A 27,436-nucleotide genomic window follows, 5' to 3' on the forward strand; every position below is an offset into this window, starting at 1 on the left:
CCAGAACCCAGCAGCCGTGTCCAGCCCTCGACCGATACCCCGCAGCGGTGTCAAACTGTCCACCGATCCCTCGCCGTGTCCGACCGCCGGGCGGCACCCCGTAGCGGTGTCAAACTGTCCACCGACCCCTCGCCGTGTCCGACCGTCGACCGACGCCCCGCTGCGGTGTCAAACTGTCCGCCGACACCTCACCGTATCTGGCTGTCGGCCGACATCCCGCAGCGGTGTCAAACTGCCCGCCAACACTTCGCCGTGTCTGGCCTTCGATCGACGCCCCGCAGCGGTGTCCAACTGTCTGCCGACCCCTCGCCGTGTCTGGCCCTCGACCGACACCCCGCAGCGGTGTCAAACTGCCTACCGACACCTCGCCGTGTCCGGCCGTCGGCTAGCAGCCCACCGCGTGCGTCACGGCTCGCGCCCCACTCTGTCCGCAGTTTGTCGTCCTGTGTTTGGTGGCCGTCGCCGCGGCCAGGCCCGACAAAGCCGCCAGCATCCTCACTCAGGAGAACGACCTGCGCAGCGACCAGTCCTACGACTTCCAGTGAGTGGGCACGCTGCAGATGTAGAGCCGGGCTGAGTTGGCCGTCATTCCCAGAGCATTCGCTTACATCACTAGATGGTTTGCGTAATCCCTGCTATTATCCACTGCGCCAATGCTGAGTAATGACCACCTGCCAGGTGTGTACACCCTGATGGAGTTATCCGCCAGTGATGCAGCAAAATACAAGAGCAGTTGTTAAGCCGGCAGCCTGTGTTGCAAACTCATCCTAATAAATGTGTCAGGAGCAGCGTAGTGGCGAGACAACGGCCCAGCAGCGCCGGCTGACTGTGCTCCCCGCATCCCCGCAGATTTGAGACCTCCAACAACATTCTGCGCGAGGAGTCGGGAATCTCGTACCCGGGCGCCGAGCCGGAGTCGGGCAAGTACGTGATGTCGGGCAGCTACGAGTTCGTCCACCCGGACGGCAGCATCACCTCCATCACCTACATCGCCGACGAGAAGGGCTTCCGGCCCGAGGGCGATGTCATCCCCAAGCTGACCGAGCAGGTCAACATCCAGGACGCCTAGCCGGCCGCGCCGCGCCCGCCGCAGACAGCTGCCGTAGATGTGGGAGGTGCGGCACACCACTGCCGCCGGTGTACTGCGCCGGTCCACGGCCTGATGTCGGTACGAACCGCCGCGCGCCGGGACGCTGTCCGCTGCCGCGTGCTGTCTCGCCAGTCCTCGAGGCACGGCAAGCTCCCGTCCAGTACCGCACGCTGCCTTGAGTGTCCTCACATTGGCAACAGAGCGATCCTCTCAAAAGTGAAATTCGTGGACCCGCCTCTCAGCGACCGCCGCGACCTCTTGAAAACGCATAGACAGCCGTTTCAGTAGGGTCTGAAGCTGCGCACATGCATGTGAACTGAATACATATCATGCAAGGAAACTTGACTAAGAAAGCATGATCAATGAATGCGTGAACTCACTTCAGCAAACTGCTCACGCTATCTCTGGATCACAAAACAAGGCAGATAATTGGAGGACAGGGCAACAGCAGCTGCAATAGCCTTCACTAACTCTCTGTAGATATCAAGAGAGTTTGCACTGACCAGGAAGCTCGGTGTTTGTACTTAAATGACATATAATGTACATGATGATCCATTCACCCACCAAAAACCCATGACTTTTCAAACGAGGGACCACGAATATGAAACACTGGACCTCCAGATGTCAGTGTTGCACACGACTTCGGACCACACTATGCGTCCTTCAAAGAGTACATTTCTGCATGGTGTCGCGTTTTGGCGTGGCAAATAACTCATAACAGGCGTAGCAAGCCAGTTCGGCAGTTTTCAGTCCCAACCTTGGTAAAATAGGTGACAAGGCTATCCACAATTACCGTCAAACATGCCGTTATCCACAGCTTATCTACATTTGTGGAAACAATAACTTGGATGGCAAGACGCCGATTAAGCCTGAGAAAACCGGACCCGACAGATATATACGAGCGACACCAAGTTCTTGTTCAAACCTTCCGCTGCAACGCAGGATGCACCACAACCCGCACAGTAGGCTATTTCACGCGCAGCAGTCGCCAGAGGCTGACCAAACAGACCAGCCGGCCGTAGATCACAGCCGAGCGGCAGTCCGTTAGCAGCCGCCAGAGGCTGATCAGACAGACCAGCCGGCCGTGGGTCACAGCCGAGCGTCAGTCGGTCAGCAGCCGCCAGAGGCTGATCAAACAGACCAGCCGGCCGTGGATCACAGCCGAGCGTCAGTCGGTCAGCAGCCGCCAGAGGCTGACCAGACAGACCAGCCGGCCGTAGATCACAGCCGAGCGTCAGTCGGTCAGCAGCCGCCAGAGGCTGATCAGACAGACCAGCCGGACGTGGATCACAGCCGAGCGTCAGTCGGTCAGCAGCCGCCAGAGGCTGATCAGACAGACCAGCCGGACGTGGATCACAGCCGAGCGTCAGTCGGTCAGCAGCCGCCAGAGGCTGATCAGACAGACCACCCAGCCGTGGGTCACAGCCGAGCGTCAGTCTGTTAGCAGCCGCCAGAGGCTGACCGAACCAGCCGGCCGTGGGTCACAGCCGAGCGTCAGTCGGTCAGCAGCCGCCAGAGGCTGATCAAACAGACCAGCCGGCCGTGGATCACAGCCGAGCGTCAGTCGGTCAGCAGCCGCCAGAGGCTGACCGAACCAGCCGGCCGTGGGTCACAGCCGAGCGTCAGTCGGTCAGCAGCCGCCAGAGGCTGATCAAACAGACCAGCCGGCCGTGGATCACAGCCCAGCGTCAGTCGGTCAGCAGCCGCCAGAGGCTGACCGGACGAGCCGGCCGTGGGTCACAGCCGAGCGTCAGTCGGTCAGCAGCCGCCAGAGGCTGATCAAACAGACCAGCCGGCCGTGGGTCACAGCCCAGCGTCAGTCGGTCAGCAGCCGCCAGAGGCTGACCGGACGAGCCGGCCGTGGGTCACAGCCGAGCGTCAGTCGGTCAGCAGCCGCCAGAGGCTGATCAAACAGACCAGCCGGCCGTGGATCACAGCCCAGCGTCAGTCTGTTAGCAGCCACCAGTGGCTGACCGAACCAGCCGGCCGTGGGTCACAGCCGAGCGTCAGTCGGTCAGCAGCCGCCAGAGGCTGATCAAACAGACCAACCGGCCGTGGATCACAGCCGAGCGTCAGTCGGTCAGCAGCCGCCAGAGGCTGACCGGACCAGCCGGCCGTGGGTCACAGCCGAGCGTCAGTCGGTCAGCAGCCGCCACGGGACACACGTACCGCCCGGCTGGCCAACACCACCGCCTACGCACAAACCATCCGAGCCACCTGTGCGTGGCTCGAGCGTCTCCCACTCGTCGCCCCTGCCCCTCAGCGCGAGTGCGGACCCGTCGCCGACCTACCCTGATGCGGCCACCTCCAGCAGCAGGTCCGTGTCTGGCTCGCCCGGCTGCGCCTCCTCCTCGTCCTCTTCCTGCACGTAGGTGCTAATGAGGGCGGCGTACTCGCGGCCGGCTGCCACCAGCTGCTCGTGCGACCCGCTCTCCACGATCCGACCCTCCTTCATCAGGCAGACGGTGTCGCACTGGCTCAGGTACTGCAGCGGGCCAGATCAGGTGAGGTCAGGAGGCGCACTGGCTCAGGTACTGCAGCGGGCCAGACCAGGTCAGGTCAGGTGGCGCACTGGCTCAGGTACTGCAGCGGGCCAGATCAGGTCAGGTCAGGTGGCGCACTGGCTCTGGTACTACAACATATTGTGCCAGGTCACGCTATCACCAAGTCAGGTCAAGTCAGACAGACGGCATCGCACTGGCTCTGAATAACGCAGCAGATCACGGCTGGTCGGGCACGCGGCGTCGCACCGGCTTAGGTACTACATGCCAGGTCAGGGAAGGTCAGGTCACGTCTCACAAACGGCATCTGTAACAGACTATCAGGTCGTGCAAGGCCATGTCAGGTTGGACAGGACCAGGACGAGTAACTCAGATGACATCATGTCGGTTCGGGTACTGTGCGAGAAAGCAAGGTCAGACAGAGTCACACTGGATCAGATTCTACAGTAGGAGTCAAGTCAGGCATGCTGCAACAGACAGGTCATGTCAGGTCAGGTCAGTTCAGGTTCGACTCTGCACGGTTAGACGTCACCGCACTGGATCGGTTCCTATACGGTGCGGTCAGATCAGGTCAGGCGAACGGCATCAGGCGAGTTACGGTGATGTACCTGACACAAGGTCAGGTCAGGTCCGGGTCAGACTAGGCTTGACAGCAGCCTACTAAAACAGTCTCTCAATGAAAGTTGGCTGATAGATTATTTTTTATGCATTATTTTTATTTTTACCAATGAAAACATGTGCATTAAGCCTAACAATTTTGAAATCAAAATTTGAGGTATCAGCTATTATTTATTGACTTGAAGCAAATTTTGAATGTGCCCATCATCTGTGAAGTTTATTTGCCTGACATTAAGCATCACCTTTAGCTGCTGAGTGATGAATTCATATGTCTGAGTGGTAGCTTGTCACGCCCGACAGGGACATGTTTAGTAGAGAATCGCAATCGCAATCCACCGCCAGTGAACCCCGCTATTGTACCAGCGCACTGTTGCTGGTCCGTTGACTGCACGAGAAACACTGACTAAATAATATCAACGTAATTGGTGAAATGAGCGGCATTATGACTTCCTGCGTTTCTGTCAACTGAAGCCGGTTTTGACCGGTACATAGCGGAAACTGGCAGCAACTGGTTTCACCCAGTTGCCGAGCCGAGTCCAACACTAGCCATGGCGGCATGACATAATTCAACGCCGCTGATAATTGGAACGGAATGCAAAAAAAAAGGATCATCATAATCTCAATAAACCGACAGACCGTCACCCCAACAAACACTCGCAGGGAGACGGCATGGTGAGCCGTTAGTGTGTTATCTGCCGCCAGTTGGTCCGCGGGTGTACTAACGAAGCTAGACCGCAGATGTCTCCTTCACCGACCGTAACCCATCGTGACGAATATTTTATGATGATCAGGTTAACCAACACGGGTGCGCAGAACTGCAGAGAACAGAGCTGCTTGCACAGCAGCCACACCGGCGCCGCGGATTGGCCGTGTAGGACGGAGCCAAACTTTGAAAAAGGTACATCACAGGCTGGAACACCGGCAAGTCAACAGCCCTCGCCACCCACGACCACCGGCCAAACGGTTCAGTCCCTCCGATGAGGCAAGCACGCATGCCCGTGCGTGCGGTCCGAGCCGAGCGTGCACGTGCGCTGATGAGCAGCGCGTGCGGCCTTCAGGCTGGCTGGAAACGTTCGCAGTGATTGACGGCGGCGATTCAGCCTCACGCTGAGATGGCGGCCCGCTCGCTCCGTAACCCGGCGGCAGCAGCCGGCGGACGCCACTGGGCTGTAGCCGTGCTCGCCCGGCCGCCGGCACGACGAAGCACGGCCCGGGACCTATCCCAGTCAGCCTGAGTCTGCCCCTGCCCCGGCAGGCGGCCGCAGGTTAGGGTGCCTGTGGGTCCGGTCCATCCTAGCCCGTCTGTGTCTGCCCCTGCCCCGGCAGGCGGCCGCAGGTCGGGGTGTCTGTGGGTCCGGTCTATCCCAGTCCGCCTGTGTCGGCCCCTGCCCCGGCAGGCGGCCGCAGGTTGCGCCCTCTGCCCGTGTCCGATGCCACACCTGCAACTGGTGAGTGACGAACAGCACCGTTTTGGAGGCCAGCGCCGTCTGGATGTACTCCTGGAAGATGTGCCTGCCGACGTGCGAGTCCACGGCCGCCAGCGGGTCGTCCAACAAGTAAATCTCTCTGGAACGCACCGGGTGGGCGCAATCAGGTACCCAACACAACTACTTCCAACCAGCGGACCCGACTTATTTAATGTTTCAAGAAACCACAAAGAGCGCACACGTCTCAAAGCATCACATATATTCGGATTGCGAATAAAAAACCGAGGGGGCAAAGCGGCAAAACAGCAGTGGCGGCGCCGCGTGGACACGTGTTGCAAGTCCCTGATATGGCGCGCCCGATAAAGAGCGCGGGTGTCACTCAGCCTGACGTTAACACGCCGGCAGCGGGTGTCGGCCAGCGCGGTGGCCATTAGGCGGGTCGGACATTTGCATACGACATTGAACAGGGCTGCTGGGGACAGCTAGCGGTTCCAAGGACTCAGACCGTTTCAAAATCAGCATAGATAAATCGCTCCACAAAAGGAAAGGTATCACAGCGCTGATTCGTGGCAGGTCAACGAAAGACGAAGAAGCTGGAAATCACGTGACATGTCGTTCGAATGTGCCAGGAGCGTTTTGTACGGCTGCAGCCGCTTAAAAAACATTGGGTACAGCAACACAAAATATTTTTCGGGGTGAAATGTGTTGAAACTTGCCCCCATGCCTTCTGATTCGCAGATTTTCTCCTTCTCGTCACATTTGTGCCGCAAGCATTCCTCGAAGTTTTGGTGTGCCCACGGAGCTAAATGAAAGGATGGTGGTACTACTAAATGTGGCATCAGATGTGATGGCATTCTTAGATGTGGTAGCAATGGGGCCCATGTCGTTACGGTGAGGTCGACTGAATAAACCATTGAGACTTGGCAATACTCCAGTTGCTCTGCCGTTGTTGTGTGTTGTGTTCGAATGCACACCTTTTCATAAGTGCTAACTTCGTTCTAGAAAGGGTGATCAGGACATCTCCAATACGCCTGATGCCTGTACGGAATTTAGGAAAAGGTGCTAGAATACACTGTAGACTCGGTAACTGCTGCGTTCTCAAGAGAACAGCATTCATCCTGCAGCGCCCACTAATCTGGTGTCGAATCTAATCAAGGTCTGCTTGCAGTGTCTAGCACAACCCTGCACACGTACAGCGTGTTCCGTGCGAGACGTGCACCAAAGCTGCTTCGCACGGTGTGTTCTGTGCGAGACAGAAACCAACGCTGCTGAGCTGATACTGCATCAATCATAGCCATGTTCTTGGCATTCCTCTCGCCCACGCGTTAAAGCGCCGGGTCCCGTCTTGACTGGCTTAATACCGAGGCTTAGCACTGCGGCCGGCAACACCCACGTGTCCGGCAAGGCTGGCACGTAACCGCCGCTCATTTGCAAAGCTCCGCATAACATCGATTTCTGAAATTCAAATGAGGCCGCGTTGGCGGTCAGGTATGCTAAGTTTGCCACAAGGTCGGCGCGGCCGCGGGCGTGCACTTTCGTTGGCGGCCGTCCACAAGGGCTGATCCGTTGTCCGCCCAGCCGGCGTTCTGCTACAGAACGTGACGCAGCGTCGGCATAAGGCGCACACGCAGGAAGCTCAGGGGTGCTGGTATGACCTACGCAGGCCAGTGGTGTGGCCTGGATTTCGCCCCGGCGGGGGTCAAATCGCAGCATAGAGGGTCGTTTAAGCCAGGGCGAGCTAATGACGCCAGAAGCACTTCACCCTCAGCCCCAGGAGGAGTCCAGTTCAGGGGAGGATTATCTCAAAACACTCCCCCTCCCGTTATCTACGCCACCGGGGCGGACGTCAGTCATAATACAAGACAGCGCCTCTCCTTGTGCGTGAAAACGATGGGGGCGAAATGACACCTACATCCAAGCTGTTATTTGGTTGTCAGACAGACTGTTGGAAATGCTCACGATCGGTGACTCCCGAGATCTCTGGCGGGACTTAAGCGGCCCGATACGTGTGAATGGCTTTAATTCCCTGCAGATCAAATGGCACGTTTGGCCCTCGTATCCGGGGTATAAAACTGGAATCATTGGACTGCAGCACAAGGAGGGATTGATAACCGTAACTACAAAGTCCAACCAAGCACAGCTTCTGGGTTTCAACGCTATTACTTCATCAGCTTACTGCAAGCCTGACTATACGTAACAGTTAGTGATTACGAAAAACTAAACCAAGAACAAACGGCCTGGCAGCTGACCACCGCGGCTGGCCGGTGATTGGCTGAATATGACGTCACGCGCGGTGAGACGGAATAGAGCCAAATCTCTCGCTGTACAAACCTCGCAGATCCAGGCATTTTGAGAAAAATAACACCTCCCATACCACGTTCTGCGTTTGCCGTCTGACCATGCTCCATCTCTAATTAAAAGTCCTTACAGTTAAAACATCTAATCCTTTCCGAAAACCTCAACACACGCCCGGGCGATCAGCTGAATAACCTTCAATCAGGTGGGGAGGGAACTTGACCCCCCGAGATATCGAAACTGAGAAAGCTAGGCATCGAATTCATGAGGTGGGTTGGCCTGTGAACTCACTTATGTCACAGTTTGGGGTTCCCAGGTCATGTCATTCGGGTGAAATAAGGTCAAGCAAGATCAAATTCCACGTTGGTGTTCAAAGTGACCCCACACCTCTTTCTGTAACCACCTCGAACCTAAATACCTATTCTAAGCAAAAGGACACTGATGCTCCTCAAAAAGCAGTGACCTTTTCAAGGTCATGGTGAACAAAAGCATAGATCGTTTTGATTTTGAAACTTCAATAAGGTACTTTTCTCTCTCTCCTTTAAAGTCCATGCAACATGTCTGTTGCGGTCCCTGTTGCGGACTGCCGCCGCCTGACATTGACCAGCCATAGGCCATAGGTCAGCGACCTTACAAGGTACATCTATTTTTAAGCCAAATGATGCATTATTCAGTTGCTTATAGCTATGCACAGTTCGGCGCGGCTACACGCCGCCGCTCAGAAATTATTATGCAAAAACCTTCGGGGGTCAAATTGACGCCCTACTTTCCCGAACGCGTGTGGAAAGCAAAACACTGACTTTAACCAAACCCTTGCCTCCTCCAGTCGGCGTTCACATCGCTGAGGGTTCGGGTGTCATTGCTGGGTTCATTCGAACCTTCTGTTGGGTTTATACGGGCAGTTTCGTAAAGAACCGTGCGAGCCGATGACGTGACTGGACAGCCCCGGACCTGATCTGGTGGAAGCCGTGCCCTTACAAACTGGGACTGTAGCATGTGAACTGGGGCTGAGGGCCGTGCCCATACGGACCCTGCAATGACGTTCACATTTTGAAGCAGGCGGCTACCACTGACAGATTAATGCAGGCAGGCTCAGAGCCTGCCGTGTATTGGGCGGCACCTCGCCTGTACCCGGTATCTTCTGGTACAGTGAGGGTCGATCATGGCCACTGCACGCCCATGGCGCCACGATCATTATCACGAATGCCAGGCATGCGCTTCCACATGGGGAGAATCACCTCAGGTTACCTTCAAAACTCAGGCAGCACCAGCAGCTTCAGTGGCTCAGGCGGACGTATTGCCGTTGGTGCTGTCACTTCTTTAACCTGTCACTTGTCATCGTCATTGATTTCACAGCGCTCAGCCGGAGCGAGGGAGAATACTTACACTGATGACCTGCCTTGCCTGCGACCGACGGAACGGTAATCTGATAAGTTCCGCAAGAATGGCATTATAGTCCGGTGCAGATGTGCCCAGCGTGCCACCTGAATGACACCAATACATAGCGGGATTTTGTCGCCGGCTTTAGCAACGTTTGGGCCTTCTCGCAGGGAGCCGACGGAAGACACTCTCGTCAAATGTCTACCCTGTGAAGTACACGTCGGTCTCCTAGTAGCGACAATGTTGTTGTCATTGGGGCTTTACGACGTACTCAGCTGCTGAGGTTGTATGGCATCGCTTCCTCTCACCCTGGCAGGAAAGGCGGGCACCACGGGGATCAAACCCCCGTATCTATGGTTTTCCAGACGCAGGCGCGTTAACCACCACGCTACCTGCACCCTAGTAGTAGCAATAATGGATTTCAGCCACGTAAAACTTACAACAGCGCTACTCCGGCGTCCTTAATAACAAAATGGTGTCATGCGGCTTTCTTTTTCCCTCCATTAGTCCTTCGGCTGTCTTAGAGGTAAACGGCCGGTGTTGCAAAGGTATGTACTTGCCGACGTCTAGTTGAAGAGATAAATGCTCGCAATGAGCGTCCAGCATCGGAAAGAGTACAACTGACAGCACGTCTCCGACATATCAAGGGGTATCACAGCTGTTCATCTCCAGCCATGGAGCAGGCGTTGTTCCTAAGCGGTCCACTTCTCCCCCCCCCCCCCCCCGCCGGCATAGAAGGAGATCACGCCGTACAATCATCTCCCACGAACACAATGAAGTCAACAACCGATCGCCTTCGACGACCGAGGGCCACACCCACCAGTTGCTGAAGGACCAAACCAACCGCTATCAACAAGCCGGTCACATCGAACGAGGGGAGGGTCACCCCTGGCCGGTCAAATCGAACGAGGGGAGGGTCACCCCTGGCCGGTCACATTGAACGGGGGGGAGGGTTACCCCTGCCCAGTCACATCGAACGTGGGGAGGGTCACCTCTGGCCGGTCACATCAAAGGTGGGGAGGGTCACCCCTGACCGGACACAGCGTACAAGGGGTGGGTCACCCCCAGTCGGTCACATCAAAGGTGGGGAGGGTCACCCCTGACCGGTCACAGCGTACAAGGGGTGGGTCACCCCAGCCGGTTACATCAAATGTGGGGAGGGTCACCCCTGGCCGGTCACAGTGCACAAGGGGTGGGTCACCCCCAGTCGGTCACATCAAAGGTGGGGAGGGTCACCCCTGACTGGTCACAGCACACAAGGGGTGGGTCACCCCCAGCCGGTCACATCAAACGTGGGGAGGGTCACCCCTGGCCGGTCACAGCGCACAAGGGGTGGGTCATCCCCAGCCGGTCACATCAAACGTGGGGAGGGTCACCCCTGGCCGGTCACAGCGCACAAGGGGTGGGTCACCCCCAGCCGGTCACATCAAAGGTGGGGAGGGTCAACCCTGGCCGGTCACAGCACACAAGGGGTGGGTCACCCCCAGCCGGTTACATCAAAGGTGGGGAGGGTCAACCCTGGCCGGTCACAGTGCACAAGGGGTGGGTCACCCCCAGCCGGTCACATCAAACGTGGGGAGGGTCACCCCTGGCCGGTCACAGCGCACAAGGGGTGGGTCATCCCCAGCCGGTCACATCGAACGTGGGGAGGGTCACCCCTGGCCGGTCACAGCGCACAAGGGGTGGGTCGCCCCCAGCCGGTCACATCAAACGTGGGGAGGGTCACCCCTGGCCGGTCACAGCGCACAAGGGGTGGGTCGCCCCCAGCCGGTCACATCAAAGGTGGGGAGGGTCAACCCTGGCCGGTCGCATTGAACGAGGGGAGGGTCACCTCTGGCCGGTTACATCGAACGAGGAGAGAATCACCCCCCGCTGGTCGTCTAAAGCCGCGAGATGTGCCACCTACCGGGCACCCTCAGACAACCGAAGGGAGGGAGTCTCTGACTGGCCATATCCAGCAACGTAGGCTGCGCCACTGACCGGTCGGCGTAGAGGGCGCGCGCCAGCGCCACACGCTGCTTCTGGCCGCCGCTCAGGTTGATGCCCCGCTCGCCGATCTCGGTCTCGTCGCCGCCGGGCAGCGTGGTGACGTCATCGTGCAGCGAGCACGCCCGCAGAGCCATGAAGTACCTGGAGGGAGGCGGGGGTGCAGACGCCGTGAGGTACCTACGGACAGATGGCGTGCGGCGCGCCACGCCTGCAGGCGGCGCTGACGAACGGAGTGTCTGGCACGCATGGGCGCAAGTACGGTGAGGTGACCACCGTACATCGATGCCGGCACGGTGAGGAACTGAACGACAGTGGCGACGGCGCAGCGAGGCACCTTGCAGCAGTGACAGCAGTATGGGACTGCGAACCGGAGGATTTATCCGCGACGTCCTCACGCCCACCAGGCATGCTGAGAAAAGCCGGCCTAAGATACAGCACAACTTACATCGAAAACAAATACACCTGACGAAAAAGGAGAGGGAAAGGCAGGGCCTCTCGAACTAACCCCACCAAGAGCGAGCCGGTCGCCCACCCACTCCTCGTCCTTCGCCCTCAAGTGTGATGGCCTAAGATTGATAGGTCGCGGGCCCCTCCCATCCGCTTTAACCGGGTGCCGCATGAGTCGCAGCCTTCAGCCGCAGAGTCGAGCCACCGTAAACACCCAATCAAACAGCTCACTGACCTCCATATGGCAGGTCTGCGCAATAACCCAACGTAACGACGACCAAAAACACCAGAGCCGCGCCGCCACCTCGGCATTCAATCAGTTGTTAATTGCTGCTAAGGCGGGTGGAAAATACCATCGGCACAATGTGGAACCAGCCTAGAATCGGCTACCTCTTGGCGTCGAAGCTGTGCCCGAAGCGGATGTTCTCCTTGAGTGTAGCGTTCAGGATCCAGGGCTGCTGGCTGACGTATGCGCAGGACCCATCCAAAGCCACCTACAGCCAGACGCGGACATCACGTGATCCAGGGTACACGACGGGCAGCATGCACGTGCGGCATCAGAAGCGTTCCTCACTCAGCATGATCACGTCACAGCGCCGCCGCCGCCGCGAGTCACATCAGCCTCCGTCCGAGTCACATCAGCCGCTGTCATCAACTGGCCTCGAGTACGTAATGAAGTGGCCCTAGGCGGCCCGAAGCCAGCCCTGGCTTGGTGACGGAGCCCGGCCGCAGCCGTCCAGTCCACATCCATCAGTCCACGGTCCACCAGATCACAGCCTACCAGTCTACAGTCCACCAGCCCACAGTCCACCGGTCCCCAGTCCACCAGTCCAGTCCACAGCCCACCGACGGTAGATCCATCTGGCGGCGCTGTCCAGTCCGCAGTCCGCCAGTCCCACTCAGTCCGCTCCATTGCCCTGCCGGCCGCGCGAGCTCACCTGGCCCGACTTGAGTCGCATCAGTCCGAGCACGGCCGAGAGCAGCGACGACTTGCCGGCGCCGACAGCGCCGCAGATGCCCACCAGCGTGCCCTGCACGGACCACAGCCGGCGGCGGTGGTCACAGGCCGCGCCACGGGCCACGTACAGGCAGTGATGAGTCAAACGAGGGCCTCGTGTCCTCACAAAACATGAGATTACCCACGAGAGACACGCAGAGGCCAGCAGAACACGCCCAGAGACAGAAACAATACGGAACACAATTTGTGCTGAAGGACTTCTGCCGAAGACATCACTCGACAGCGAGCACAGGCTTCTGAAGGCCAATGTTAAATGAGAGCGGTACCTGGCAGGAACCATACACTATACCCACAACGAACTGTCCGTACCCTGATCACGCCGCACGTCAGCCTCTGGTACCGGCCTACATCCAGCAGCACTGCACCAGTTCAACGCCAGATGTCATAATCGTGCAGGCTCAGCCTTAGCGTGGGTCTTTTGAGGTGTAAGTGCGCGATGGCTGTGCTTCCTTCGCGGACATGTCCGTGGCGTTGCAGCCAAGGAACAAGAGCACAGGTGGCAGGACTTCAGTAATTCGGGCTTCAGTGGGGTCGAAAACCTGCTTTTGGAACAGCAATCTTCCACTCGTGGAACAACACACACAACGGAAGTTCATCGGCAGCCCATCCCTTACAACGCTCGCCTACTGGTCTACCTTGGGCACGACGAGGTCGATGTCGAGCAGCACCTCCCTGGCGCCGATCGTCGGGGCCGGCTGCAGCGACTCCATCTCGGCCGCGTCGCTCCCTGCACTCGGCGCACCGTTAGCGCTCCTGCAAACAGCGCCGGCGGCCCGTCAGGTGGCCGGCGCGTCCCGCACCACCGCCGGCTTATCGGCGACACCGGCGGGCCACCGATCCAGGCTCCCGGGTCACAGCAGCGCAAACGCCGACAACCGAGCCGGCGTGGCGAAGATCTGACGCCGCTCAACACCTCCTCGTATGTTGACACCCCGCACGTACCGTGCCTATTGACGGACGGACGCCGGCGCCGCGGTAATTGCAGCGATCCAGACCCCGCCCCATACCGAGACAACCGCGCCAGCGCCTGACGAGCGTGGTGCGCCTGACCCGCACCGAGCGCGCCGCGGCGACACCAGACCCCCGCCTCATACCGAGACACCGCGCCAGCGCCTGACGAGCGTGGTGCGCCTGACCCGCACCGAGCGCGCCGCGGCGACACCAGACCCCCGCCTCATACCGAGACACCGCGCCGGCACCAGACGAGCGTGGCGCGCCTGACCCACACCGGGCGCGCCGCGACAACACCAGACCCCCGCCTGACGCCAGTGTACCAGGCACCGTACCGCTCTCCTCCACCGCGACACCACACCAGAGGCACGGTCCAACCGCCTCCTACCCGCGGCCCGGGCCGACACCAGGGCGGGGCGGGGCAGGGCCGGCGCCCCGGCCACCCACCGGACGGGTCGGCCGGCCGCCTGCTCGCCGGTGACGGCGTCCCAGCCCAGCGTGGCGCTCTGGATCACCACCGCCTGGCGTATGTCGTCCGGCACCTGCACGTACGGCTGCTGGTCCTCCATCAGCAGCACGCTCTGCCGCCCGAGGGGAGCGGGTCAACGGCGGGGGAAGGGGAGCGGGGGGGGGGGGGGGACGACGACGAAGCTCGTCCGCGGCCTCACTCGAGCAAAAGGCAACGACGGACGACTATGAGGGGAGCTGGAACGAGTCAGACGCGTGCTATCAACAGCTTTTAGCGCCCGTGCGGAAAACGGGCTTGATGAGCCCATGTCGATCGTTGATGAGTCCACAAACCCGACCATCCTTACCATCAGTGAATGCAAGAACAAATGCGAAACTGTTCATGAATAACAAGGTCTTTAAAGACCACTACGCATAACTGAACATACGTCACGTGATAACCATACGGCTGACACACCACCAAAGCGTGCGCTGCGCCCGACCACGCAGTCAAGCACCAGCCGCCGTCGGCCGGCCTCCCAAGCCGTTCTGAGCGCCAGACAGCCACGCATCCCGTCACTGGCGGGACACGGGTCACGGGCTACGTGACCAGCGGCGACCGGCCGGCGACGGAGGGCCCAACGGCGGCTCAGCACTGGCAAAGCGTCAAAAAAGCACTCCATGCGCCGAATGTCAAGACATGCACACCAAAGCCATGCAAAGCAGTGTGGCCGCCAAGACATCGAGGACCGATGCGAACCAATCGTCCTCGTCCGATCCGGCAGTAAAGCGACAGCGCGGTGGACGGTCGAGTGATGTGACTGAATGCGGGTGCAGATGTAAAGCATCCGGTGCGATTGGCGACGGTGCGCGCTACGCCGCTGGTTCGGTCCCGACACTCGAACACAAGTCCGCATCGCTCCATGTGACAGATCCTGTCCTGCTGCTGCCTCGGTTGGCAGGGCGACTGGGGCCGGTGCGCGCTACGCCGCTGGTTGGGTCCCGACACTCGAACACAAGTCCGCATCGCTCTATGTGATACATCCTGTCCTGCTGCTGCCTCGGTCGGCGGCGCGCTCGACATCTAAACCATGGATAACTTATGGCACACGTGATCAGGATCCGGACACCACGGTGCCGGACCACGCGGGGTCGTGACCCAAACACCGTATTCGGTGATTCGGCTCGTCTGAGACGGCTAACGCTCGACTGGCCATGAGAGAGTGAGGCTGGCACGGGGCGGGCGTATCATCACGTTGCTCGGCACGCTACAAGCTCTCGGACACAATCACCCGCTCCACTGGCGCGTGGAGCACGGGTCCTCTGAGTTCAGTGCTTTCTTAGACTGGTTATTTGCCGGGCCGTTGGCTCGACTGAGCCCGCTCGGCCGGTACGCGTAAGCTGGTGCCATACGCACCAGCTTAATAAGACACAGCGATGCAAATTTCCCACCTGACCCCCCATCCGCCGCCCCGCCCAACTCCCCGGCCCATACCCCGCCCGACATCCCTCCCAACTCCCCGGCCGGTCCCCCACCCGACATCCCCACCCAAGTTCCCGCCTGACATCCCCGCCTGACACTCCTCCCAACTCTCCAGCCCATAAGCATGCAACACGAGCGGCCGCTAGCCTCCACGGCGGTTCCCCTCCGGCGTTACGTCACCGCTGACCTGGTCAGGACGTGGCACACGCACCGTCCGGCGCCCTGGCCTCACCGCCCCGACAAGCAGACGTCGCGAGACGACAACGGAACCGGGACGGCCCCACACCAGACAGTGAGCCGCTGACCTGATACCGTCCCAGACCCAGCACCGCCTCCAAACACTCCTTGAGGTTGGCCGACCAGCGCAGCGTGTTGTTCATAAGACCCGATATGGCCATGACAGAGAACACCTGTCGGAAGAGGGACGCCGCGACGGTCAGCGGCACCGGCGGAACACGGGACCGGGACAAGGGACACGGGACACGGGACACGGGACGCGGAACACGGAATATGGGGCACGGGAACACGGGATACGGGACACGGGACACAGGACACAGGATACAGGACACAGGATACAGGACACAGGATACAGGACACAGGATACAGGACACAGGACACAGGACACAGGACACGGGACAAGGGATACGGTACACGGGCGCAGGGCCCGGGCAGGGATACAGACAATGGAAAGGGCAGGAACCGGGCCAGAGACGCGAGGCAGGAAGTTGGTCAGGGCTGTGCGAAGACGACGACGACCCGGGACCAGGACCACGAGTTTGAAAGCCGATTTTTGTTGGAAAAGGACGCTTTCCCAGGACCCCCGTCCTGACGGAGCAGTGGGCCAGGGCACAAGAAGACCATCGGTCGTGGGGGGAACACGGGACGAGAGCACGTGACAGGGCGGACCAAGCTTCGGCGTAGACACCAGGATGAGGCGCAAATACGCAAGATACAGACGCGAGACGGAGCAAAACGTGGGTCCCTGACACTGGAGGGGAGCCTCACGCCGCCAGGTGCTTCCTAGAGAAGTGGATTTGAACCAGAATCGGGTGGCGGCATGACCAGCAACGCCACACCCTTCTCTTCTTCGGGCGGCAGCATGATTAGCAACACTGCGCCATTCCCTTTTAAGCATCTTAGTAACTAAATTCGTTGCGACGATGAGCATCTTTAGCTATTCACTGCATGGCGTATACAGTATGCAGAATGACAACACGATCTACAAATAGGCGGGATCTCTTCCCTGATACTGGACATTAAATCGCAACGCAGAGGTCCACATAAAAACATCTTGGATTTGGTAAACGCATGAGCGTGTTTTGTAATTAACATATTACAAACACAATAATTTCGTTGAATGCTGCCCCATTTTCATGAATCCCATCCTATTAGCTGGTGGTGGTACACTTGGTACAGTCTTTAGAACCATAACCTTCCGCCCATATACTTTCATATTATTGATAACAGGTCGGTGGCGACACATGGAACCAATTATTTGAAAACAAAAAACTAAAAACGCATGCTACACCCTCTCCCCTCCTCTAATTATTTTTTAAAAGAGCGGTCCCTGTGCGCCGAAATCAAAATGCACAACTTACAAATACAGCGTTTCATGTATTTCTGGTTGTCCGACAAAAGCAAAAGCAGTGCATTTTTCAGTTAACTTGGACGATATCGGGTTATAAGAATTGTATACCCATTTTATAACTTTGGTCGGAATACGCTCAATTGGAAGGATTTCTGTGATCAGAAATATCTAATCATACGGTCATGAAATCCCAGTTCAACAGCAGAATCTCGAGCCGAAAGCTTAACGTGCCGCAACGCTCAGTACAGCCCGCCCTGCCATCTGACCTGCTCTGACCTTCAGCAGCCGCTGCCACCGGCCAATGGAACCCTCACCCCGCCACCGGCGGAACGGGAGACAGGCACTCCCACCGATCGGGATACGGGGCCGACTGGTTTTAGGCACGGAGGTCAAGCATGTGCAATGTTTGATAACATATGCTCCAGCGACGCTGTGCGGTTTTCCATTTGAAACAGAGGAGGTCACACCGACTGCGCCGCTCCCTCCGGCGATGGAACACGTGCGCCATCTACCATCCGCGAGATCGACCGTCAAAATCTGGACATATCCAATCAAGCGCAGGCACCGGCGTCGTATTTCATGCGCATAGTCATCGATATATATCGAAACAGTTGGTAAGGCTGACCCTCATCTCCTCTCAGGATTTTCGATGCTCAAATTCGTTGCAGAGATGGGCGTGCTTACGACAAAGCGCGCACCAATTTGAAATAATACGATCCACGCATAACAGTACGCAAACAAAATACCTATACCCTGCGTCAGAAACTGAATACCGGCGAAAAGGTTCACATACACGGGTCTTGAATGTTGCGAGCAAACACAGATGTAATATTCATGTAATTTAAAGGTAGCGGTGCCCTGGAAACACAAAACGCAAATTTTATTGAACACTGTCCCCATTTCGGTGATTACCGTCCATGGGCCGGCAGGAACTGTCACCTTGTACAGATTACGCGGCCCACCTCCAATAAGTTCAAACTGTAGAAATAATTATGTTCTGTCACTCCCCCATGGTCAATCATGCTTTGGATTGCTCTCCTATGCGGTGGAATTAAAATAAATAGCATACAGTAGTCTAACTGGTTTCCAGTTATTGCCTAAAGAGGTCTTCTTCTTTTTTGCTTCTTAACCCCGCGTCACTACAGGGACCAGCAGCCCGGCGCGCCTCACGGAATGTTTATCTTCGGTCCATCTCCGGGGCTAATCGTCTGATTTGAACAGGTCATACGCCAACCAAAATGTTTCCAGTAAGCGGTTCAAAACGTGCATTTGAGGGTCAATGTGAGATCGAACAGAATCAAAATTCAAACACACCTTTTGCATCATTGGTTTTAGAATTCCAAAAAACAAAAAACAAAACCACGGGGTCGATTATCTCCAATAATTTCCTCGTCACTTCCCTTTTCCTTTCCAGTTTTCAAAGCCAGGGCAAGACAGTCCATGAATATTATACCGATGCTAGGAAAAGAGGTCAAGGTCACGTCATAAGAGATCAACACATTACTTACATGTCACATGTTTCCAGAGCATGTTTGCGGGTGTAATGCAGACGAAACGCCGCACGTACCTAGACCATTTTGGGAGCGATTGAGATGAGATCAAGATTCGCGACTAGCGGCCCCAAGCGCGGTCGCGGCGCAGCTCGCAGCCGTCCGGGCCTGGACACCTACGCTGACCCGAGCCGGGCGTGGCCAGGCGCTCGCCCTCAAGCAGCACCGGCGACTGGCAGAAGGCGCGCAACAGACCGAGACCACACAGCGCAACGTGGTCACGGGCAGCGAGACGGGACCCCGAAGCTGAACCTGCCTACCGACGGGCAGCGGGACGAGGCCCCGAAGCTGAGCCCGTCTACAGGCGGGCAGCGGGACGTGACCCCGAGGCTGAACCTGCCTGCAGACGGGCAGCGGGACAAGACCCCGAAGCTGAGCCCGTCTACAGGCGGGCAGCGGGACGTGACCCCGAGGCTGAACCTGCCTGCAGACGGGCAGCGGGACAAGACCCCGAAGCTGAGCCCGTCTACAGGCGGGCAGCGGGACGTGACCCCGAGGCTGAACCTGCCTGCAGACGGGCAGCGGGACAAGACCCCGAAGCTGAGCCCGTCTACAGGCGGGCAGCGGGACGTGACCCCGAGGCTGAACCTGCCTGCAGACGGGCAGCGGGACAAGACCCCGAAGCTGAGCCCGTCTACAGGCGGGCAGCGGGACGCGACCCCGAAGCTGAGCCCGTCTACAGACGGGCAGCGGGACGCGACCCCGAGGCTGAACCTGCCTACAGGCGGGCAGCGGGACGGGACCCCCGGGCTGAACCTGCCTGCAGACGGGCGATCGTCTCGGTCGCCTGCTGATACGTGTGCGTGGCGGAGGCGATGTTCGAGAGCACCGGCTTTGTGACGACCAGCATCAGCAGGGACAGAGAACGCCTGCAAGTGCGCTGCCGGCGCGGCTCAGTTGGGCTTGGCCTCGTGCGACGCCGCGCAACGACATGGCACGAAGAACCTCGAATATGCCAAAAAATAACTCAGTGCATTCTCTGCTCCACGTCCTCTCCACGTTCCTGCGGCTTCTCGAGCAAACGGCAAATTGTCGCTGCATGCCCGCGCGGTTACCCATGACACATGGGACACAAACAGCGAGTGCCCGGCCGGGATGGCCACGTCGCGCGGCGGTTGTGGTGGGCGCCCCGCCGAGTACCTCCCTGGCGCACCGTCGGAGGCCGCCCACAAAATAACGGCACGCATTGAAACGGATGCTGCCAAAGCCGTTCGGGTCTCTTTCCGTGATTGTATCCAATGATTTCAGTCATTTTCCACTCGTGTCGGGCGGGCGATTCATGTTCAGACGCATTACGGTCGCGCAGCCGTACCACGTGTGAGCACGCTTTCGCGGGGCTACTCGAGAGCCCCGCTGGCTGCATTGTGTAAGGTGTGCATGCCGCCAGGCTACTTCGCATTAAAAAAACGTAGCACACATCACAAGCATGGCTATGAACAAACATGACCGTGACCTGCCGATTTCTCCCACACAACACGCATGGCAGACCCTGATGATCCACGTGCTGAAAGGACCAGGCTTTTGAAAGCGATCGACGCAGGCACGGGCGCAGGCGCGCATTCAGGGTTGGGACCAACGGCGTCGGGTCTCGTCAGCACAGCGGCCAGCAACTGTAGAAAGGTCCGACCGCGCTTGGCGACAGCAGAAAACGTGGCGTTTTGCGCACAATCTCAGCACATTTTGAATTATCCACGCTGTAGCGTGGATATAGCTTATGATGCCTTGCGCCGAAAGATTCACACGAAGTTAGTAACATTTCAAACTATAACAAGCGTTGTTAATACCAATGTTTTGGGGCGCACTAGCAACATCGATGCGTTGCCAACCCAAAAGCTGATGACCCTGACAAGAGCACCTCGAACCCTAATTCCTCAGAAAAAACAGCGTTAGTTTTTCTCCCCATGCGCGCAGGAGATTTCCATTTTTGTCACTACTTTCATCACTGGTTAGAAAAACGCCACTCTGGAGGATTAGTCCCCCGAGAATACGCAAAGGTAATGCTCGGGAAGGAAAGAAATACAAAGAGCCGATCTAACAGGACCATAAAATTCACCGGGACAGACCGGGAATCGGAGAGCAAAATAGTCCATCCCTCTCTCCGATAGGAAGAGGCTGACCCAGACTCCGGAAGGCGCGGCCATCCTGGCACCTCGCACCAATGACCTGCGGAGAGCCCCATACCGACCTGTATCCTAGTGAAGCCTATGGAGCTGGCCACTATCTGGCTGGTAACCAACCGTAACTGACCGAGCGCAGAGCGACACGCTCGGATGTAGAACGTTATCACTGGGAACACCTGAGGACAATCGAGTTACGGCATCACACGTCTGACCGCCGCCGCTGGCAAACGGTAAGCCCAATGGACATCGGTGCAACCAGAGACATCTAGTGGCGCAAGATGGATATGGGTGCAACCGAAAAGCGGTCTGTTTTTGCTCAAATTTTGCGTTGCATTTCGTATCGCCGCCTCGTTTCCACCGAGGCAGACTATGTCCAACGCGCTGGAAAATCATGTCCACCCAACTAACTCCAGCGCTAATGCCGTCCGGCCTGTGGCGGGGGCGCACCTGGTACGAGATCATCATCTCCACGAGCAGCCATAACACCAAAGGCGCATTACGCACATTTGGTCGGCCGCCAACCATCTTACCCAATCGGACTAGCTGGAAGCGGGTCCGTTGAAGGATCGCAGTCTGCCAGGGACCCGAAATCTTTGCTGGTGGCTAGTAGACCATGACTAAATACGTATATGCAGAGAAGCGCATGCCATGTGACGAACTTATTGCACTCCAAATGGGCTTACCACACGTGCCACTATCAGGTGGCACGTGTGGGGCGGAGCCCGTCTTCGGACTTCGTTTAATACACGCGTCGCTATCAGGCGTGGGGGCGAAGCCTGTCTTCTGACTTTGTTTAATACACGTGTCGCTATCAGGCGTACGGACGAAGCCTGTCTTCTGACTTCGTTTAATACACGTGTCGCTATCAGGCATAAGGACGAAGCCTGCCTTCTGGATTCGACGCCGAATCTAAAGCCAAGAGAACAACCTAAAGCCCAAGTCAAAGCAGAAGCTGGTGGCCTCAAAGTTGAAGAATACAACGCCGAAGTCGACCCAGTGGTTTCATATTTCTAAAACGCGAGCCTGCAGACGCCAGTGGCTTCCAACTTAATACACGCAGAGCCGAATTCGAGGCCAGCGGCTTGGAAGTTGGGAAACACGAAGCCAGAGCCAAAAAGATCACTTCAAAATCACGAAGCCGAAGCCAGAGCCAAACCAATCACTGCAAAGTCACGAAGCCGAAGCTGAACTTTGTGCGCGACATTATTATGCAGAGCCGGAACAGTTTTCGCGTCTGCTAAAAGGTTTAGATTCACGAAATGGGATCAGGAAATATCATGAAGGATTTACGGAATTAATGAGAGAAGGTGCTGACGCAAATTTTTGATGCAGTGTGTCAAATGTGTCACAAATTTGAGGCCAAGGCTTATATGAACCACTTAAAATGGCGCAATGCCAAAGTCAAAGCCGAAACAAGCCGTTGAAAATGGCTTAAAACCAAAGCCAAATCCCAAGCCATTGATGAAAAAACTGCGGCTTCACGATGCCGAAGCCGAAGCCGAAGCCGAAGCCGAAGCCGAAGCCGGCTCCGTTCCAATGTCTGATGGATATATGTCATATATACGCCCAGCACACATAAATTGTGTGTCATTCAACATTATGTTTTATGCTATGAAAGTATCTGGATCTTGCATTTTGCTGTAGCCTGCTTTTGCTACAGCAGGTGTGCGCAGGGCACGTCTCGTGGAGGTCCCTATTCGCACCCATGCTCGATACCTGTGCATGCTGTGCGAAACCCATGTTGCGCCCTGTAGTGTCCCTCGTGTGGATGCTGTTGGGCTACTCTGTATTTTAAAGAGTAAACCAGAGACAAAGTTATGAAAAACTCACAAAAAGTTCGCAAACCCCGAAACAACACTCTGATTGGTACCAACATCGCATGGTACCTTAGACTGGAGGCAAACCGATAAGCGTCATGATGGCTCTCCTCAAATTCAGCAGCAATACTCTCCAACGCACCACAGGTGGTAGGCCACACTGATTCATGTGCTGGTCCAGGTTATCACGAGTGATCGGCGCAGGTGCGCAATCCGGGCGGGCACCAATGACGTGCGGTCCCATCAAAACCAAGGCCAACAGTGGAGGCTTGGCCATTGTTTGATGTCAATGCGTGGTTTGCTGACACACAAAATCATGCTACCGCGTGGCAGCGAATGCAGCATTTGCAGCGTTGCAATGCAGTGCTACAAGTAGAGAGCTAGACATAAGGAAAGAATAGAGGGAGGCAGGGAGGGGAAAGATGAGAGAGAGAGAGAGAGAGAGAGAGAGAGAGAGATGATAGAGGAGAGACGAGAGAGAGGAGGAGAAGAGAGAGGAGAGAGAGAGAGAGAGAGCGACGAGAGAGAGAGAGCGAGACGAGAGCGAGAGCAAGCGAGAGCGAGAGAGAGAGAGAGCGAGAGATCGACGAGCGAGACGAGACGAAAGCGAGAGCGAGAGAGAGGAGACGGAGCGAGACGAGAGCGAGACGAGACGAGAGCGAGAGCGAGACGAGACGAGACGGAGAGCGAGAGCGAGGAGACGCAGCGAGAACGGATCGAGAGGAGAGCGAGGGAGAGGAGACGGAGAGGAGAGGAGAGGAGACGGAGCGAGAGCGACGGAGACGGAGCGAGAGACGGAGCGAGACGGAGACGAGAGCGAGACGAGACGAGAGCGAGACGAGAGCGAGAGACGAGACGCGAGCGAGAGCGAGAGCGAGAGCGAGATCGAGAGCGAGAGCGAGAGCGAGAGCGAGAGCGAGAGCGAGAGCGAGAGCGAGAGCGAGAGCGGAGCGAGAGCGAGAGCGAGAGCGAGAGCGAGAGCGAGAGCGAGAGCGAGAGCGATAGCGAGAGCGAGACGAAGCGAGAGCGAGAGCGAGAGCGAGAGCGAGAGCGAGAGCGAGAGCGAGAGCGAGAAGCGAGAGCGAGAGCGAGAGCGAGAGCGAGAGCGAGCTAGAGCGAGAGCGAGAGCGAGAGCGAGAGCGAGAGCGAGAGCGAGAGCGAGAGCGAGATCGAGAGCGAGTAGAGCGAGAGCGAGAGCGAGAGCGAGAGCGAGAGCGAGAGCGAGAGCGAGAGCGAGAGCGAGAGCGAGAGCGAGAGCGCGAGCGAAGCGAGAGCGAGAGCGAGAGCGAGAGCGAGAGCGAGAGCGAGAGCGAGACGAGACGAGAGCGAGAGCGAGAGCGAGAGCGAGAGCGAGAGCGAGAGCGAGAGCGAGAGCGAGAGCGAGAGCGAGAGCGAGAGCGAGAGCGAGAGCGAGAGCGAGAGCGAGAGCGAGAGCGAGAGCGAGAGCGAGAGCGAGAGCGAGAGCGAGAGCGAGAGAGAGAGAGAGAGAGAGAGAGAGAGAGAGAGAGCGAGAGAGAGAGAGAGAGAGAGAGAGAGAGAGAGAGAGAGAGAGGAGAGAGAGAGAGAGAGAGAGAGAGGAGAGAGAGAGAGAGAGAGAGAGAGGAGAGAGAGAGAGAGAGAGAGAGAGAGAGAGAGAGAGAGAGAGAGAGAGAGAGAGAGAGAGAGAGAGAGAGAGAGAAGAGAAGAGAGAGGGGGGGGGGGAGGGGGGGGTGGGGGGGGAGGGGGGGGGGGGGTGGGGGGGGGGGGGGGAGGGAGGGAGGGAGATGAGAGATGGAGGGAGGGAGGGAGGAGATGAATGGAGGGAGGAGAGATGAATGGAGGGAGGGAGAGATGAATGGAGGAGACAGAGAGGGAGGGTGAAAAGGAGGGAGGGAGAGATGAATGGAGGGAGGGAGAGATGAATGGAGGGAGGGAGAGATGAATGGAGGGAGGGAGATGAATGGAGGGAGGGAGAGGTGAATGGAGGGAGGGAAAGATGAATGGAGGGAGGGAGAGATGCATGAAGGGAGAGATATGAATGGGAGGGGGGGGGGGAAGATGAATGGAGGTAAGGAGAGATGTGTGTGTCATTTTGGCTTTACAACGCACTCAGCTGCTAAGGCTGTATGGCGTCACCCGCCAAACCCCTGGCAGGAGCGGCGCGTATCGCGGGGAATCGAGCCCCGTACCTCTGGTTTCCCAGACGCGTAGCGTAAACCATTACACTACCGGTACCGGAACCAGGAGGGAGATGAATGGAGAGATAAGGAGACATGAATGACGGGAGGGGAGATGAATGGAGGGAGGGGAGATGAATGAAGGGAGGAGATACGAATGGAAAGAGGGGATATGAATGGAGGGAGGAATGCATGGAGGGAAGGAGAGATGAATGAAGGGAGGGAGAGACGAAGGGAGGAAGGAATAGATACATAGAGGGAGGGAAAGATGAATGGAGGGAGGGCGAGATGAACGGGGGTTGCGGACGCCGCGGCCACCTTCGTGCCTGCCACCCATAGCGAACACCGTCAATACCCACCTACATCCTAGTAACGCACACGAAGGCCTCAGCTAAGGCGCTGGTGCACACACGCACGAAACCGAGCACTACGCGGACAGTCCGGATGCAGAGGGCCATTACTGGGACCACCTGAGGACAGCCGGGTCGTGACGTCATGGACGTCTACCGCTGCTGGCGGCAACTATCAGGGGTAATCCGAAGCTGCAGCTTCAAGGCAGGTCGTTTTATTCTTTTCAAGGCTTGTTTTGCATTTGGTACCAAGGTCCCTTTTGCTTTTAAGACAAATAATTTCCAGCGAGCCGGTCCCAGCGATAGGCAGAAGGGGGAATCTGGTGGGCGCTCATTCTCTGCATTACCTATGCATGTATGGTATGTCGCCACGCAAATTCAGCCGGCCGCAAAACATCCGAATCGGTCAAAACGTCAGGAAGTAGGTGAGTTGCGTGACAGCACCCTAACACGGACATAAAGCCTGCATTGGTGGCTTATATGTCGTGGATACGGACGCATCTGTGATGCCATGCGTGACGCGCAATGGACTTTGTCGTACACCAGACACGTTTAACACAAAGCATATAGTTCAATACGCTCACATTTTGCATACCTAATATAATGCCTGTCACTCAGCACTATCTTTTATCTTGCATCATAATATCCGACTTCGCATTTCCAGGCTGGATAGCCATTATCCGGTTAATTATTTCCTTCACTAAGTGCCTTGGGAACAGGTACTGAGCCTTATAGCAAGTATTTGGTTCTGCCACCTGCTCCCACGGACGTCCCCATTCGTTTTCCAGTTCGTCACTTGTCCCACACGCGCGAAACCGTGTCAGCGTGGGAAGTGCCCTCTGTCGGTTTGGACAGTCATTCATAAATTACGTTGGATGACCGAGAGCGCCCACTGAAATGCGGCGCGAGCCGCCGCACTTCGATGCCATCTACCGACGGCGCGTCTCCCAGAGAGCACCGCATCCATGAAAGGCCGCAGTACAGCTGCCCCAATAGGCGAGCGCCAGTACTGTCCAGTGAACAGGTTGCCTACAGGAGCGCCACGTGGTTCCGCCAGCATTGCGCAGTAGCGCTGCAGATGACTGCCGCAGTAAACCCAGACAGGCAGGGTGATATGTGGTCACCATAGCGTTCCGTTGACCTGCAAATTGAACCCATCTGGGTGCAAGACGGCTGAAAACAGCCCACTTCAACGTCTTATTGCACTTTGAGCCACCGACAAATCTGACGATCAGTCAAGCAAGCAAGTTTCCGATCTAAAAGTCAACGAAACGCGCTTTAAAACGGTGCAAGTTGTCGTCTCGCTTTATGCAACACACTAGGATGCTGCGTCACATGGAACGAGACAACATCTCATTGAACCACGTGCTGAAAAAACAATAGCAAATGCATCCCTACAGGGCATTACAGCCAGTAAGCGCCTATTCAAAAGACATCTGAGCACGCTACATTACAAATGGCAGGCACCTTCCCGGGCTATCCGGTATTGATAGGGCACTGACACATTTGTTCTAAATGTGGCGTTGCTACTGCGTCTGGCTACGGCCTCCGGCTAGCCTACGGGAGCAGACATCAAGCCACGCCATTCCGAGCCGCCCGTCACGTGGGACGGGCATCGCGGGCCTACCACACGCCCACACATCCGCGTGGCCGACATCGCGTCACGCTCGGCGCGGCGCAGACAGGCACGCATCCTGAACGCACACTCTCTCTCTATCGCTTGCTGATGCCGGCCGCGGCCCACCTGGGCGCGACTGAAGGCCAGGTCCACCTCCCAGAAAATGCGGGTTGCCTCTCTGAGCACGCCCAGCGTCGAGCGGAACAGTTTGTCCATGAACGACAGCACGGAGAACGCCTGCAGGCGGGACGTGGACGTCGGGGGACGGGTGGACATCGGCACGGGCGTCGGACGTCACACACTGGCCAGCACGGACGGACCAGGTGGCGGGGCACGGCCGGGCGGGGCCGCGGGGTCGGGGGACTGCTGGCGCAGGCACGGTGATCGAGGCATGATGAGGAGTCCAGCCGCGTGGATGTCCGCACGCGTGGACGAAGGGCTGCCAGGCTCCAGAGCTAACGAATTCGAGGCAATGGGTGGGTGATCGGGGAAGGGAGCGTCGGCGCACCCGTCGCCACCAACGTGCGCAGTCAAAACATGTTCGAACTTCATTCCAAAAGCACAAAGTCATGAGCCAGCGAGCCGTGTTTC

The 27,436-nt window shown here is 57.5% G+C and overlaps 1 protein-coding gene across 2 annotated transcripts in view; it reads right to left on the bottom strand.

Moving 5' to 3' along the window:
• Positions 1 to 27,436, bottom strand: part of LOC119097122 (multidrug resistance-associated protein 5) — a 62,216-nt gene that overhangs the window by 24,653 nt on the left and 10,127 nt on the right. Inside the window, exons 9-16 of one of the 2 annotated variants that reach the window (XM_037220173.1) lie at positions 15,952 to 16,056; positions 14,164 to 14,297; positions 13,401 to 13,518; positions 12,686 to 12,778; positions 12,138 to 12,241; positions 11,292 to 11,441; positions 5,649 to 5,775; positions 3,382 to 3,575 (exon numbers count right to left, since the gene is read on the bottom strand). In XM_037220173.1, coding sequence (XP_037076068.1) covers positions 3,382 to 3,575; positions 5,649 to 5,775; positions 11,292 to 11,441; positions 12,138 to 12,241; positions 12,686 to 12,778; positions 13,401 to 13,518; positions 14,164 to 14,297; positions 15,952 to 16,056 — 1,025 coding nt within the window. The remainder of the gene's footprint in view (positions 1 to 3,381; positions 3,576 to 5,648; positions 5,776 to 11,291; positions 11,442 to 12,137; positions 12,242 to 12,685; positions 12,779 to 13,400; positions 13,519 to 14,163; positions 14,298 to 15,951; positions 16,057 to 27,436) is intronic. The other variant, XM_037220172.1, reaches the window with a different exon arrangement.

This window comes from Pollicipes pollicipes, unplaced genomic scaffold, assembly GCF_011947565.3.
Source record: "Pollicipes pollicipes isolate AB1234 unplaced genomic scaffold, Ppol_2.1 Scaffold_4295;HRSCAF=5057_pilon_pilon_pilon, whole genome shotgun sequence".
Lineage (NCBI taxonomy): Eukaryota > Metazoa > Arthropoda > Thecostraca > Pollicipedomorpha > Pollicipedidae > Pollicipes > Pollicipes pollicipes.